The following is a 12,642-nucleotide window of genomic DNA, read 5'->3' as shown; positions in this document are numbered from 1 at the left end:
TAATACAAGTTTCTAACACTGCGTTGAGATGCCCACCCGAGCCTTTACGTGATGTGTGCCTGTGAAAAAGGTGCATGTAGCCAGAACAGAGACTCCTTTGTTTGCATGTCTGGGGTCTTCCACAGCGTACGCACTGAGGTAGCAGTTTGACACAGCCAGGAGATTGCATTACACATAACATCTCTGGGCTTTTAAAAAGAGAAAACCACTAATCAGAAACAGCTTTAAAGGGGCCGTTTACTGTATGCTTGGACACAATCTGTCCATTCAAACAAGATGTTTTCAAGGCTTTGAATACTCTATGGTTTCTGTTTCTGCACATGTGGAGCTTCCAGACATTTTGATGATATTGATGTTTTCCATTTGGTTCATCTGTTGAGGTTTCAGCCTATATGCAAAAGTGTAGGCGTATTATTTTGTTGATCAGCCAGTGTTGTTTATGTCTGCCCACACACACAAAGCTACTAAGGGATTGTTTGTTGAATTAAAGATTATTAAACGTCTCTATTATCCTGATAGACTGAGAATGTTCTTGTGAGCCACACAGAGTATGGACATTTATGGACAGTATGGACGCTTAAAACAACATATTTTTTTCACTGATTCAAATACATGTAGGTCTGGTGTGTGCTCATTGACTGCTACTGAAAACAACTGAGCCAATCAGAGCTTTCTATTAAGAATAGGGACGTCAACTTTCTGTGTTGTTGTAATTAGGTTTACAGAAATAACAACTCTTAAATCAATATATTCTTCCCAATACCAGAAAAATATTGCACTAACAATCGTTACTGCAGACACGTCAGTCACTACTGAGGGCAAAGTAAACCCCCCTCCCAAACAGAAAACGGCTCACTTGAAATGATTAAAATGGCAATTTGATTATCTGGCTATCATGCACATGCATGCCAAATGCTGACTGCAGTGCATATCTTTGTAGCACTAAAAGCTGCTTGAAAAGGATCACAGCCAAACCAAAATGGCTGCATCCAACCACGCCCACACATATTCTAATTTAGTAAAAAATGGACAATTAGTGTTCTTCATTTAGATTCCTATCAGGCCTGATCTGTTTGAGTGATTGTGCAGACTTGTACATCCATCTATAGTTCTGTGTGTTTTGGCTGCCTTCTCCTCACCCTATAATCAGTCTATGTGGAAGCACACCATGTGTATATATGTGCATAGATTAGGGAAAATTAGAGACAAAAGGGTTAGATTTAGAGAAATAGCTGGTTGGAGATGAAGTTTGAAAGAGAAAACAAGCTAGTTGCAGAAAGAGGCAGAGTCGTTTTGTGCGTCTCTTGGTGTCTTGTGTTGTACTTGTTGCATTGGGTTCCTGTACAGGAGAGGAAACTCAGCGGCCACTGGTCTTTCGGAGAAGCTACATGTTTCAGCCTGTTTGTGCCTCTGTGTTTTCTGTTTCCAGGTGTCTTGCTGATCCGCGTGTCTCTATCGATTTGGCCGGCTGCAAGAGAACAGTGGCTGATGGTCGAGATTAGAATAGAAACCTCACTTGTTGGATACAGGCGCATCTCTCTCTCTCTCTCTCTCTCTCTCTCTTTCTCCTCGTCTTTCTGATTCTGTCTCTTTATTTTTGTGAATTTCGTAACTCTGACTCTGATTAAATTAATTAGGAAATGGACTGTGTAGTTATTCTTAACACATTTAGATGAAGTGAGAAATACTTAAAGGAGTAGTTCAATATTTTGGGAAATACGCCTATTCATTATTCTCATGTCTGCCTGTTCAATATGGTTAGTTTAGCTTAGATTACATACTGGCAAAGGGGTAACAGCTAGCCTGGCTCTGTCCTCGGTAAAAAGAAATCTGCTTACCAACAACTCTGAAGTCCACTAATTAACATGTTATATCTTGTTTGTTAAAGCTAAGCTAACCAGCTGCTGGCTGTAATAATAAGTGTACAGATATGAAGGTGGTAAAATAATACTTGATCTTTCAATCTTTAATTTTCCCAAAATATCTAGGTATTTAAAATCTGAAAAATAAATGATAATTCTTTACAAGCAGTTGACATGATAATGTCCCCCCATTTCACGCCTTTCCTCACTCTTTCATTCTCTCCCCCTCTCTCTCTGAGGCAGAGACACCTCAGTACACCCTGGCACCGCACACCCAATGTGGGCGATGCTGATGTGAAAAGGCACCGTTACTTAACAGTGACTCACAGTGCACTATTATACCCCCACCACCACAACTGCAACACAAGTAAAAGTGTTTCTCTTTCTATCCTCTATCCCTTGCATCCTTTCCCTGCAAGGAAATATTGGGGGACATTTGAGACAAAGGATGAAAAATGAAAATTGAGGGTCTGAAAACACCAACACATATCTCACTCCCTCTATGAGGCCGTACGGAGCCGCTGGCAAGGTCGCAAGAATCAAGTACAGATACATATTGTACGGTGTGTATTTAAATTTCAAGAGAGTGTACAATTTCAGTAGCATGAATTCAGGCTGAAAACTGTTTTCAGCTCGAAACCAACACTTACACACATGTATATCTGAAAACAGTGCTGGAGGAACATCAGAGGAACATCACAACTGACACGCCCATGCTAGGAGGGATTGTAAGTTACAGTTGTAACCAGGGATCGGTAGTTCTTTATGTAGGTCAGTCCATGTCAGCCAATAAGTCCAATTACCATCAGCCTCTGAAGTAAAACATGCTGTGACCTCTGCTCAGCTTCCATGGAGCTGAAATGGATGAAAATCCTTACTCTGCAGCTGAGTAAGGATTTTATGAAAAGTAATATAAAAGATTCATTGAGAATAGAGAGATATTAGTGAGTAAACAGCTGGAGGAAAAAATATTACAGGGAAATGTTCAACACGAGGGATCCGTGGTGGATAATGTGTCATTTGTTCCAAGAATATTCATGACGTCTGTTAATATCTGAGGTTTTAAAGGACATTAAAACGACCCACTGTCCCATTCTTTTTGGGCGTGCTCCATCGGTCCATCCTCAAATGCATACCCCGCAGAAAAGCAGCACCCCCCCCCAAAAAACAGGAACTTATCAGCAGCGAGAGTGCACTCAATGATTCATACACTCTTTTAAGAGAACTTGAAACCTTGGCTCTATTTCTGTCCCAGCCTCTCTGTATTTGCTGCACAGTAGAGTAGATGGATTTAGTGGGACTAAGTAGTATGATATTTCTATTGGTTTTCTGCGTGTATTTTCACTCTCTCTTTCCCTCTCTCCCAGTGATCTTTCTCTTCATATGGAGACCAAGGTCATGGCTGATTGAAATATAATAGAAGTGTAGACATCTGGCCTAATACTGTGGGAAGTTAAATCTATTTTAATGGCCCCTGCCGCTGTGGATTCTCTCTGATGCACTCTTGCGCTTCACTGACAGTAAATCACAATGTTCTCTTATTACCCTGACTGGAATGAGGGCATAGAGAAAGAACAATGAGGGATCCACATCATTTGTTTTCACCCCTCCCTTGCTTTTTCCTCTCCTCTTCGCTCCTCCTCTTCTCCCCTCACCACTCCGTTTGCGACTCATAAAGCAAGGGGCTTAAAGAGAGTGACATCATGAAAATAAAAATAAAGGGGATTATGGGAGAGCTATTGTGCCATATGTGATTACTGGGGCTTCCATGTTCCCTTGGGGGAGATGAGTGACTACGAGACAACATATTTTATTTATCTATACAATTCTCTCTAATGAATAAGAATAGGAAATGTGTCTGGAACCACAGTAGTGTCCCCCTTGCCAAAAAAAGAAGAAAAACACAGCCTTTGGTCCAAACATTAAAGAATTTTCAATTTCTTTCTGTTCTGGTAAAAAGATCAGAGATATTTTTTCACCCTTCATCTTTGATCTATAACTGTGAGTATGAAAAAGAAATTGAACTGACATAAATGTGCAGCACTTGGCCCTTTTTCCACACCTTTTTTTCAAAATACTTCCTTTGCGGGTGTGTTTTTAGAGTTCAGGTACAATCCAGCACAGGTCCACCCACATCTGCAATGGAGAGTCAGATCCTTTTTACCCACCTAAATGAGATCCATTTTCATGTGACATTTGAGAGAATTACCAGTGCATGGGGGAGCATGGAAGAGGTTAGCTTACTCCTCTGCCATTGGTTGAAGCACAACACAGCCCACCTTTAGTAACGGACGCTGCGAATGACCCTGAGCTACTATCGGTCATGGTTCCCCCCCCTGCACACTTCACTTATCCCAGTTCTGTCTGGCTGTCAGTCAGCACAGTGGGTCTGCTGTTCCATTCTTCTTCTATTGTACTACTCTGTCTGCTTCCCTTGATACATCACCCAAATGGAGTTCCTTGTCGTTTCAAAGCCAGGTAAGATAGCCTTTGTGGACCCTGCAGACCGTCGCTGTAATGGTCACTTGTGTAGCACACCTTAGCAATGTTCAACACCCGCTGATGATGAGTTTCATTTCTGCCCTTTCTCATCTCTGCAAGGTTGATCTTTGAAGGTGAATTTTGAAATTCCCCATAAGATGTTTTAAAGATTTACTGTTGCCATCCGTCTATCTGGAATACACAGAGTGGACATGAGGACCTTTATGTATGCATGGCCAGCTGTTGTTTGTCGGTAAAATCATGCTGTCATTTTTTTCACAAAGTAGCATATGGCTGGATGACTTTCCATAGGACACTGTACACTCATTCAAAGTTATACGGTTTTATGACGCAGAAAAGAGTTGTTTTCTTCTGATTAGTTATTTTTCAAACTGCATCGTATTACAGGAAAACACTTTGAGGGTGTCAGTCACTGAAGCTGTAATAACAAAGTCCATCAAAGACAGACAGCTCTTGTCTTTGGGCAATTTGCCCCCTATCAGCCATGACAGGCTCTCTGGTGTACTGTGCAACATTTTCATTCTGCTCCCTTTGACGAACACATCATTGTTCCCAGATGAGCTGTTTTTCACTAAACACCTCATAGGCCACAAATGACTCCATCACCAAGCTAATGGCTTCATCTCATTTTCCCAGCCATTTGTGTCAAAAAACTTTTAGCTGAGCTGATTAATTTGTTTCCACTTAAGATAACTTAATTACTAAAGATAACTTGACAAGGTGGAGCTGTTTGGTTTGAGGGACTTTTCAACCTACAAGCTTACATGTCAAGGTGAAATTTTAGCTGTTACTGTAGCTTTGCCTGGCTAACAATTGCTTCAGCATGTACCCCAATCTTTTGTGAATTTAATATGCCATAAGGATGTTAACATGCTAGGTGAGAGATGGTTAAAAACCAGGAAAACGTTCACATGCAAGGGAGAGGACTAGAAACTATATCTATCTATACTATCTTTGCATGGTACCTGACTTTTTGTACCTAAACAGGTATAAATAAATAAACAGGTATCAATTGTTATGTTGTCTCAAAAAGTATCTTAACACCAGGCTGAAAAGCAGTGTTTTACACCCCTCTCTGGTTGACATAAACTCTGTTGCACCACTGGGTGGGTCTTCAGTGTGGTCAGAAGTGTGCTCTGTTGCACCTGTAGCCACATCCAACCGTGTTGTCACAGTTTACTGACACACCCTGGAATACACTTCTACATCACTGCAGCAAGGTGAAACCACTGGGGGTCAGCAAGAGCAAGATGTTACATTGATCTAATAAAATGTAGTACATTTACAAAATAAATCCTGCAATTTCAGATAAATAAAAAATAAGTAACACAATTCTAAGAATCCGAGCACTGGTGCCACCTTTAAATGCTTAATTTAGAAGAAGAAGACATGCCTTTATTTATCCCGCAAGGGGAAATTTACATTTTTCACTCTGCTTGGTACAGTTATTACACACATTACACACAGGCCTGAAATACACACACACACACACACACACATGCACAGGATCTATACATGCACTAATGGAAAGATGTCAGAGTGAGGGGGCTGCTCCCTGAGATGAGCGCCGCGAGCAGTTGGGGGTTCTGTGCCTTGCTCAAGGGCACCTTGGTAGTGCCCATTTTGAACTTGATGAAAAACTTCACATTCATCTCATGAAATATTGTAATAATGGTTACCTGCTGTCGCTACCTTTCAGAGCAAGAAAAAGTATGTTCTCTGTCATCTCCTATGCATTAACTAAGCATTGGAGTAAGTTGTGAAGGACTGAATGTCATTAGTTTCATTGAGCTTGTGACACCTCAATGGTTTATGAATTTAATGCGGCAAATGTAAATATTTTTTTAATCTAAGGTTCAAAGCAAACAGTGAGTATAGTTAAAAGTATGCTTCAGATTCTTCTTAAAACCAGTTTTATTGAATGCTTTTGCTGTTCCCATGGGGTGAATCATCTCACTCCTTTTTTTCTCCAAAGAACCAGACTCTGCTTTATGTGAGATGATAGTCAATATGCCTCGGAGCAACATCTCACATCTATAAACTATGTTAAAGCAATATGCTGTTTTGATGTCGAATCACAACTGATGTACAAAAGAAACTTGGCACTATTGTGTTGAAGTTAGGGAAAGGAAATAAGGAAAGAAGTGATTTGTAGATTCTTCAAAAGCCCAATGTAACGTCCTTGTCCAGGAAAATGACGGATTTGCTTAAATTTCACCTCTGAAGGGGAGGGGGGAGGTGAAGGTTAGAGAAGGCTGAATCAACATTTGACGCTTCTTTCTGACCCCTCTCTCTTTTATCCACTCTGCTCCATGTCCTGAAAGACAGTATATTTATGAATTATTTATCTATGTTTGAAAATATTAAACTTGTGATGTCCTTGTCCCGTGTCTTATCGCCAAGGGTATCATTAGAAGCTGTAAAGAAAAAGAAAAATTCACCAAAACAATAGAAGGCACGGTCATAAAATAGCCTCTGACAGCATTTAAATCTTGGTACATAAGTCAACATGTTAAATTACTCAAACAAGCCTGTCCTTTTTCATTTCCTCTTTATTACAGAGGGTTGTACCCCACAGTCGATCTTCCTAGCTAGAGTTCCTGCCCCTGTCTTGTGACCCTTCATAGAGAGGCAGTACCTATCCTATACGTGCATATGTCAATAAGCTGTAAGAAGTTCAACCAAAGACTGATGTTTCCTTCTCACATTGTTTGAATTTTAAGATTTTTCAGAGTCCTGCAAAGGTAAACCTTGCAGAAAAAAACAGCTGCATTAGTTCAAATAGCTCAAAATCCTGACAAAGACCCTTAGTGTTCATGTGAATTACAACATTTCATCTAACTATGACAATGATCGTTCCCCTTAACCTTTACCAAGCAGTATTTTTTTCAAGCCTAACCAAACCTTTACCATGGCGCTGCTGGAAGATGAGAAAACAGTCACATGAATCATTTTCATAATGGTGTGTCAGATCGGAAAATGCTCATGTGCTGTTTTGTAAGGCAATGGAAAACCATGTATTTTCTCATTTAGACAGGAGGACAAAAAATTAAATTCAACGATGAATCTGCTGATTATTTTCTTAATACATGTATTAATCTCTTGGTTTATAAATAGTAAAACAATTCACTACCACAGTTTCTCAGAGTCCAAGGTGACCTTTTTTAAATATGTTGTTTTGTTTAAAAACACAAAGATATTCAGTTTATTATCGACTAAAAGAAGCAGCAAATATGCTCATTTGTTCCAGCAAATTTGCTTCAGATGTACAAACCAGTGAGAATAGTTTTTATTTATTTATTGAATTAAACCTAGCGCATATGCTTGTTAACAGTAGTCACAAACAACAACAAGAATTATGTTAGACAACGAAGACACATTTGCAAAACCTTTATCGTGGGAAAAGGAATTGTCAGTGATAATATTTCTGAGCAAGCACCAAGAGTGAGTGTTATGGGAAGAGAAAACAGCACATCACCCCCTGATAGTAAAACCTTTTATTATTATTATTTTCTCCCTAATGATAGTGCACATTATGAGACTTTTATCCTATCTTCAAGCACCGGTTATGCTAGTGGGGACATTGTAACTGTTCCTTGACGTTTCTTGCCATTCGTTTGCTAAAAGTATTTGTTTGCAAGATGAATTGCTGCACTGGCAGGCGAGATGACAGCCTACACGAAGATGATATTGAATTGATTCCTGAAATGTTGCAGAACGGACTAGTTGATGTGTACCACGAGACATGAATAATAAAAATTCTATTAAAAAGCTCTTGAATGGCTGACACTGGAATATTATTTGTGATGATTAATTTTCTTCAGTCATTATAAAGGGGAGTTGGCATCAGATTGCCTCTGACAAAATTGCTTTTCATTCCCTAGTGAATACCCTCAGTATGCTTTTTGAGTGCACAAAACCATATTTCTCAGCGCAATATTATGCCAAGATAGGCCCTGGAAAAGACAAGCACAGGCTCCGCTCATGTATCACCTTATTAGTACCATCAAATCTGTGCTCTTTTACCTGGTGTAGGTCATTTGGACATACTAGATACATTTCGTAATGAGGAATGTGAGGTCTGTTTAGTCTCATTTTTCTGTTTCTAAAAATATATGATTGGCATTGTAATTACGAGATTATAAAATAGCCACTAAGTGATTGTCAATGTTTTTTTTTCCACATAATGAATTTGATTAACTGTATTTTAAAGGCGTGCAAGCTGACAGTTTGTTGCTTTAAAGCTGTCAAGATTTCTGAAGCAAATTATTCTGTACAGCAGCTGTTGTTGTCTAACTAATTAATTTGCTGTGTATGTTTGTGTTGAATTAATTCGTTTTTTTGTTGCATTTGCATTTCCAATTATTTTTATTTTCAGCAAAACAGCCTGAATTGAATTCTGCAGTTCAATGTCTGGTGCAAACACCAATCTGAACAACAAAGTGCAACAGGTGCATTTAAAAGCCTATGATGAAGCTTTTGAATTACTCTGGAACATCCTTTGTTAACAGTTTTTCTCCTGCATTGTTCCTGAACTTCAAGTTTGCCATTATAGGGTTGAAGAGCAGAATGGTTGTCTGGTGGGCATGTTTTTCTTAGTTTTGAAACAAGCCCCCTACTTATTTTGTTCTGTAACTAAATGTGGCAGGGTTTTGAGATCCAGGTACAATATTCTTATGTTGTCATGTTGTGCTCATGGGTTCTTCCTCTGTGTGCTTTCTCCCACGTTCCAAAGATATGCAAATTACTGTTTTTCCCATACATATGAAAGTCTATCTGTGACCTGTCCTGGCATTTTCCTACATTCAGAACAAATTATTCTCTTGCAACCCTGAAAATGCACCAATAGTAGGTGAATGAGTAAAGCTTGCTGTGTTGCAGTTTAATCCTCTTCTAAGAAAACATTTTCTCGGCCTATCCAGAACTACTCCGGTCAGGGCAGAGGCAGCAGTGGCGGAGGAGGAGGAGCAGGGGATGAAGACTACGAGATCCCCCCCATCACACCCCCCAACCATGCTGACCCCTCTCTGCTGCACCTCATGGAGCATGAGTCAGGTTACCCCTTCCACTCCCTGCCTCACAACGGCCTGCTCAACACCTACTCCTACCCTGAGCTGCCTGCCCTCATGATGTCCAGTCTTCAGGACACCCACCTCCTCACGGGGCCTATGCACTCGGTGAGTACACCTTTTTTTTGTCTGTCCCCTTTTAGCTGCGGCCCTTTGTGATCGTGCAAGTCAAGCGCTGTGGTGCGTTATTAGTCGCCGTGGTCAGAGGGCTGCAAATCAGCCAGCCCGGGTCTGAAGGGTTCTACATGTTTGTTTCATGTCTTTTCAAAATGTTTTCAAAACTTATAGTTCTTATGATACTCCGTTGAATCTATAAACGTACAAACAGCAATGAACCAATGAAACAGTAAAATGAAAAAATTCTTCTGTGTGCTGCTCTCAATAGTGTCCCATTATTTTTTCATAATAGCAAATTGTTCTTCTATTAGAGTGCTAATTAGCTCGTTTAGAGGCCGAGCAAGCTGACACAGTGCAGTCTGAGCAAGGTCTGAGTCTATATATGCAACATTTTTAAATACAGAGAGCTGCTGCCTCCTTAACTGCCAGACCTTTGCATCACAGCTCCTTTAATATCTATTCAGCTGCACATCTCAAAGATTTCATTGCCTTAAAGTAAGCCAAGAAAAGGAGCAAGAAACTCAGCACTGCACATTTTCATGTGTTATGATCGGCAAAGCAAAAAAGGAACGGGGAGGCATGGTGGTGCGGGGGAGAGGGGGCAGGATTTGAACAGAAAATCTTGACGAGGAGAGGGGGATATCCCTTGTCAGCTGCTTTTTCTTTTCAAAAGGATGCTGAGGACCTCCACTCCCCCTCCAGTAAAAGGACTTTTTCTTGTGTTAAACATGCATCAGACTGAACATGTAAACACCCCTGGCGAACATATTCGAATGCTTTAATCATAGGATCGAACCAGATAAATAATAGATGGCCTGTGTGGTGAATTATTCAATGTTATATACTTTCATCTGACATAAATATGACTTTTTTTCTCTCTGCCCTCCATCATGAATATTTATGCTTTAATGTGAGCATCCGCGGCATTTATCCTCCGTTAATCAGGTCTTATGTGATTTTCAGAATCAAACTGCGTAAGTTGCAAACTCCATTTTTTTCCATGGGTGGTAGCTAAGGCCTCCATTAAAGCCAGTCTTCAGGATTAGGTCACAATCCATTGGTGTGCTGAATATGCTTGGTGCAGGAGAAAGATGATCTGGACTTGAACATTTTCAGGAGATCTGCTTTTTAGTCGATGGCTGGTTTGACGAAACCTATGAAATCATTTGGATAAGTAGTTTCTAGATGATAACAACATATAAACTGGATGCATGCATGCAGTAGCTATGTATGAGGTTTATACTAATGTGTAACAAAGCAGCCCTTTTGGCCTATAGTATTTTAGAGGGAAACAGAGAGGGAGTGCCTGCTTCTAAAACAGCTTTTGTTTCACCTTTGCAATTATTTATTTTCAAATAGCCCTTCAGGGTAATGTTCCATTTTCTTATTTCACACCCCCTTTTCTCATAAATGAACCGTCATTGCAATAAATCACCGCGCAAACAGAGACTTGCACACACTGTGAAAGGTCCAGAGATTTATGTAACACATTCATGTTTCCCACTTCCACATTTTAGTACTACTCTAGCAGAGCCTGGCTAATAATAGCTGCTATTAATATTTCTTGTTGCCTAGCAACCCCAGCAAGTAATAGCTTACTCGGGAAAAATAGATGACCGATAAGGAAGAAGGAGGGGGTTGGTGGGGGTTGAAGTGGGGGGATTCAATTCATTTATTATCTCCTGGGACAAGAGGAGCTTATTTCTGAGGCTGCGGAATAGGAAAGTAGGCTGTATATTGAGAAATATTTTAAAGCAATTGAAGATGACGTTATTTTTCATTTTGGTTCCATTTGGGATGTTTCATTTGATGTTACCCCAACAAAGTCAATTAACCTTAATTTCATACTGATAAAGGTATAATAAGGAAGATTACATTTATGCCTGCTGAATGCTTAAAGAATAATCAGCATGGATAGAAACAGGCTCTCAGTGAAACTGGGGTCGGAAATGAAGAGACAAGTCTTTACCTTTGTTGTATTGTATTAACAAAAGCCTTTTGGTAAACCCACAAAATTGGAGGAGATAGCTGGAAAACCAAAACGCTAATCGTTCAACAGTCTTCTTTCACCATGGCTGAAAAAGCAAATAAAAAGTCAGCATTGTTACCTTAAGGATACACTCCTCTTCAATAAAAGCTATCCTTCAGAGCACATATAAACCTCCTACAAGTACGAGCTCAGCTGGAGCAACAGATACGCTTCATCTCAAGGGATGTTGTTGCTGGTTTTTGTACAACATTTAGCCCGAGGCTAAAGCTCTGTAAACTTCTTCTGCTTTGGGATTCTCTTTTTCAGCGCACATCGATCCTACAGCAAACACAGTTAAATCATTCCAGCAGTGAGAGCAGTGGATTGACCATTATCTTCATGCTGCATATTGTACACACACAATTTTGCATCAGTTCGTCCTGTTGGCTTTAAAGTCTGTAATTTTTGCTCATTTAGAGCTGACTATATAATAACCTTATGATTTCTGGCATACAGAACAGCATATGTCTCGGCAAGAGCCCTGTTTTCTCCAGCTAAATTTATTCTGTCTGACAATCGCCTCTTTTCCATCTAATAATGACTCCGCAGGCAGCACAAATATTAGCTGGTGAATCAAAAAGATTTGTAGCAGATGGGAAAAAAAACAGGTGTCAAATACATGCAGTAAGTATTACTATTTGATGTACATGAGGTTTGTTTTTTTCTATTTTTATTTTCAACTGGAAGAACCAGCACTTTGTTCAGATGTAGGGTTTGATCCTTTCTGCTGCAGTCGCACGTTGTTCATAATAGTCTTAACTGCCAGTTTTTAACCATTTCTCAGACTTGAAATTGCACCATTTACGAGGCCTCCACCAAGCAAAAGGAGCAACATTGGCGCTATAGACAGACAGAGCTGTCAATCAGAAATGCGCTTACACAACAATCAGAAATGCTCCCCCACAACGCTGACCTACTCGGTCAGCTCAAGGAAGAAAGGGCCAAGTCTTGGAAGACTGGATACTGCGAAATGTAACATGCCTTCGTGTGGATTTTCATTGCGGAGGGAGAACCCCTGTCTTACCCTTAGCTGTCAGCGCCTCTGCCACCCCGGTGCTCGGGG

At 40.2% G+C, this 12,642-nt stretch overlaps 1 protein-coding gene across 3 annotated transcripts in view; it reads left to right on the top strand.

Annotated features, from left to right (window-relative positions):
* The window catches only part of LOC144520748 (TOX high mobility group box family member 2-like), a 74,451-nt gene that overhangs the window by 41,214 nt on the left and 20,595 nt on the right, over positions 1-12,642 (top strand). For all 3 annotated transcript variants that reach the window (XM_078254724.1, XM_078254723.1, XM_078254725.1), the window contains one exon: positions 9,287-9,541. In XM_078254724.1, coding sequence (XP_078110850.1) covers positions 9,287-9,541 — 255 coding nt within the window. The remainder of the gene's footprint in view (positions 1-9,286; positions 9,542-12,642) is intronic.

The sequence above is a fragment of the Sander vitreus genome, chromosome 7, assembly GCF_031162955.1.
Source record: "Sander vitreus isolate 19-12246 chromosome 7, sanVit1, whole genome shotgun sequence".
Lineage (NCBI taxonomy): Eukaryota > Metazoa > Chordata > Actinopteri > Perciformes > Percidae > Sander > Sander vitreus.
The sequence above is the reverse complement of the archived record's forward strand: the minus strand, read 5'-3'. Positions and strand labels throughout refer to the sequence as shown.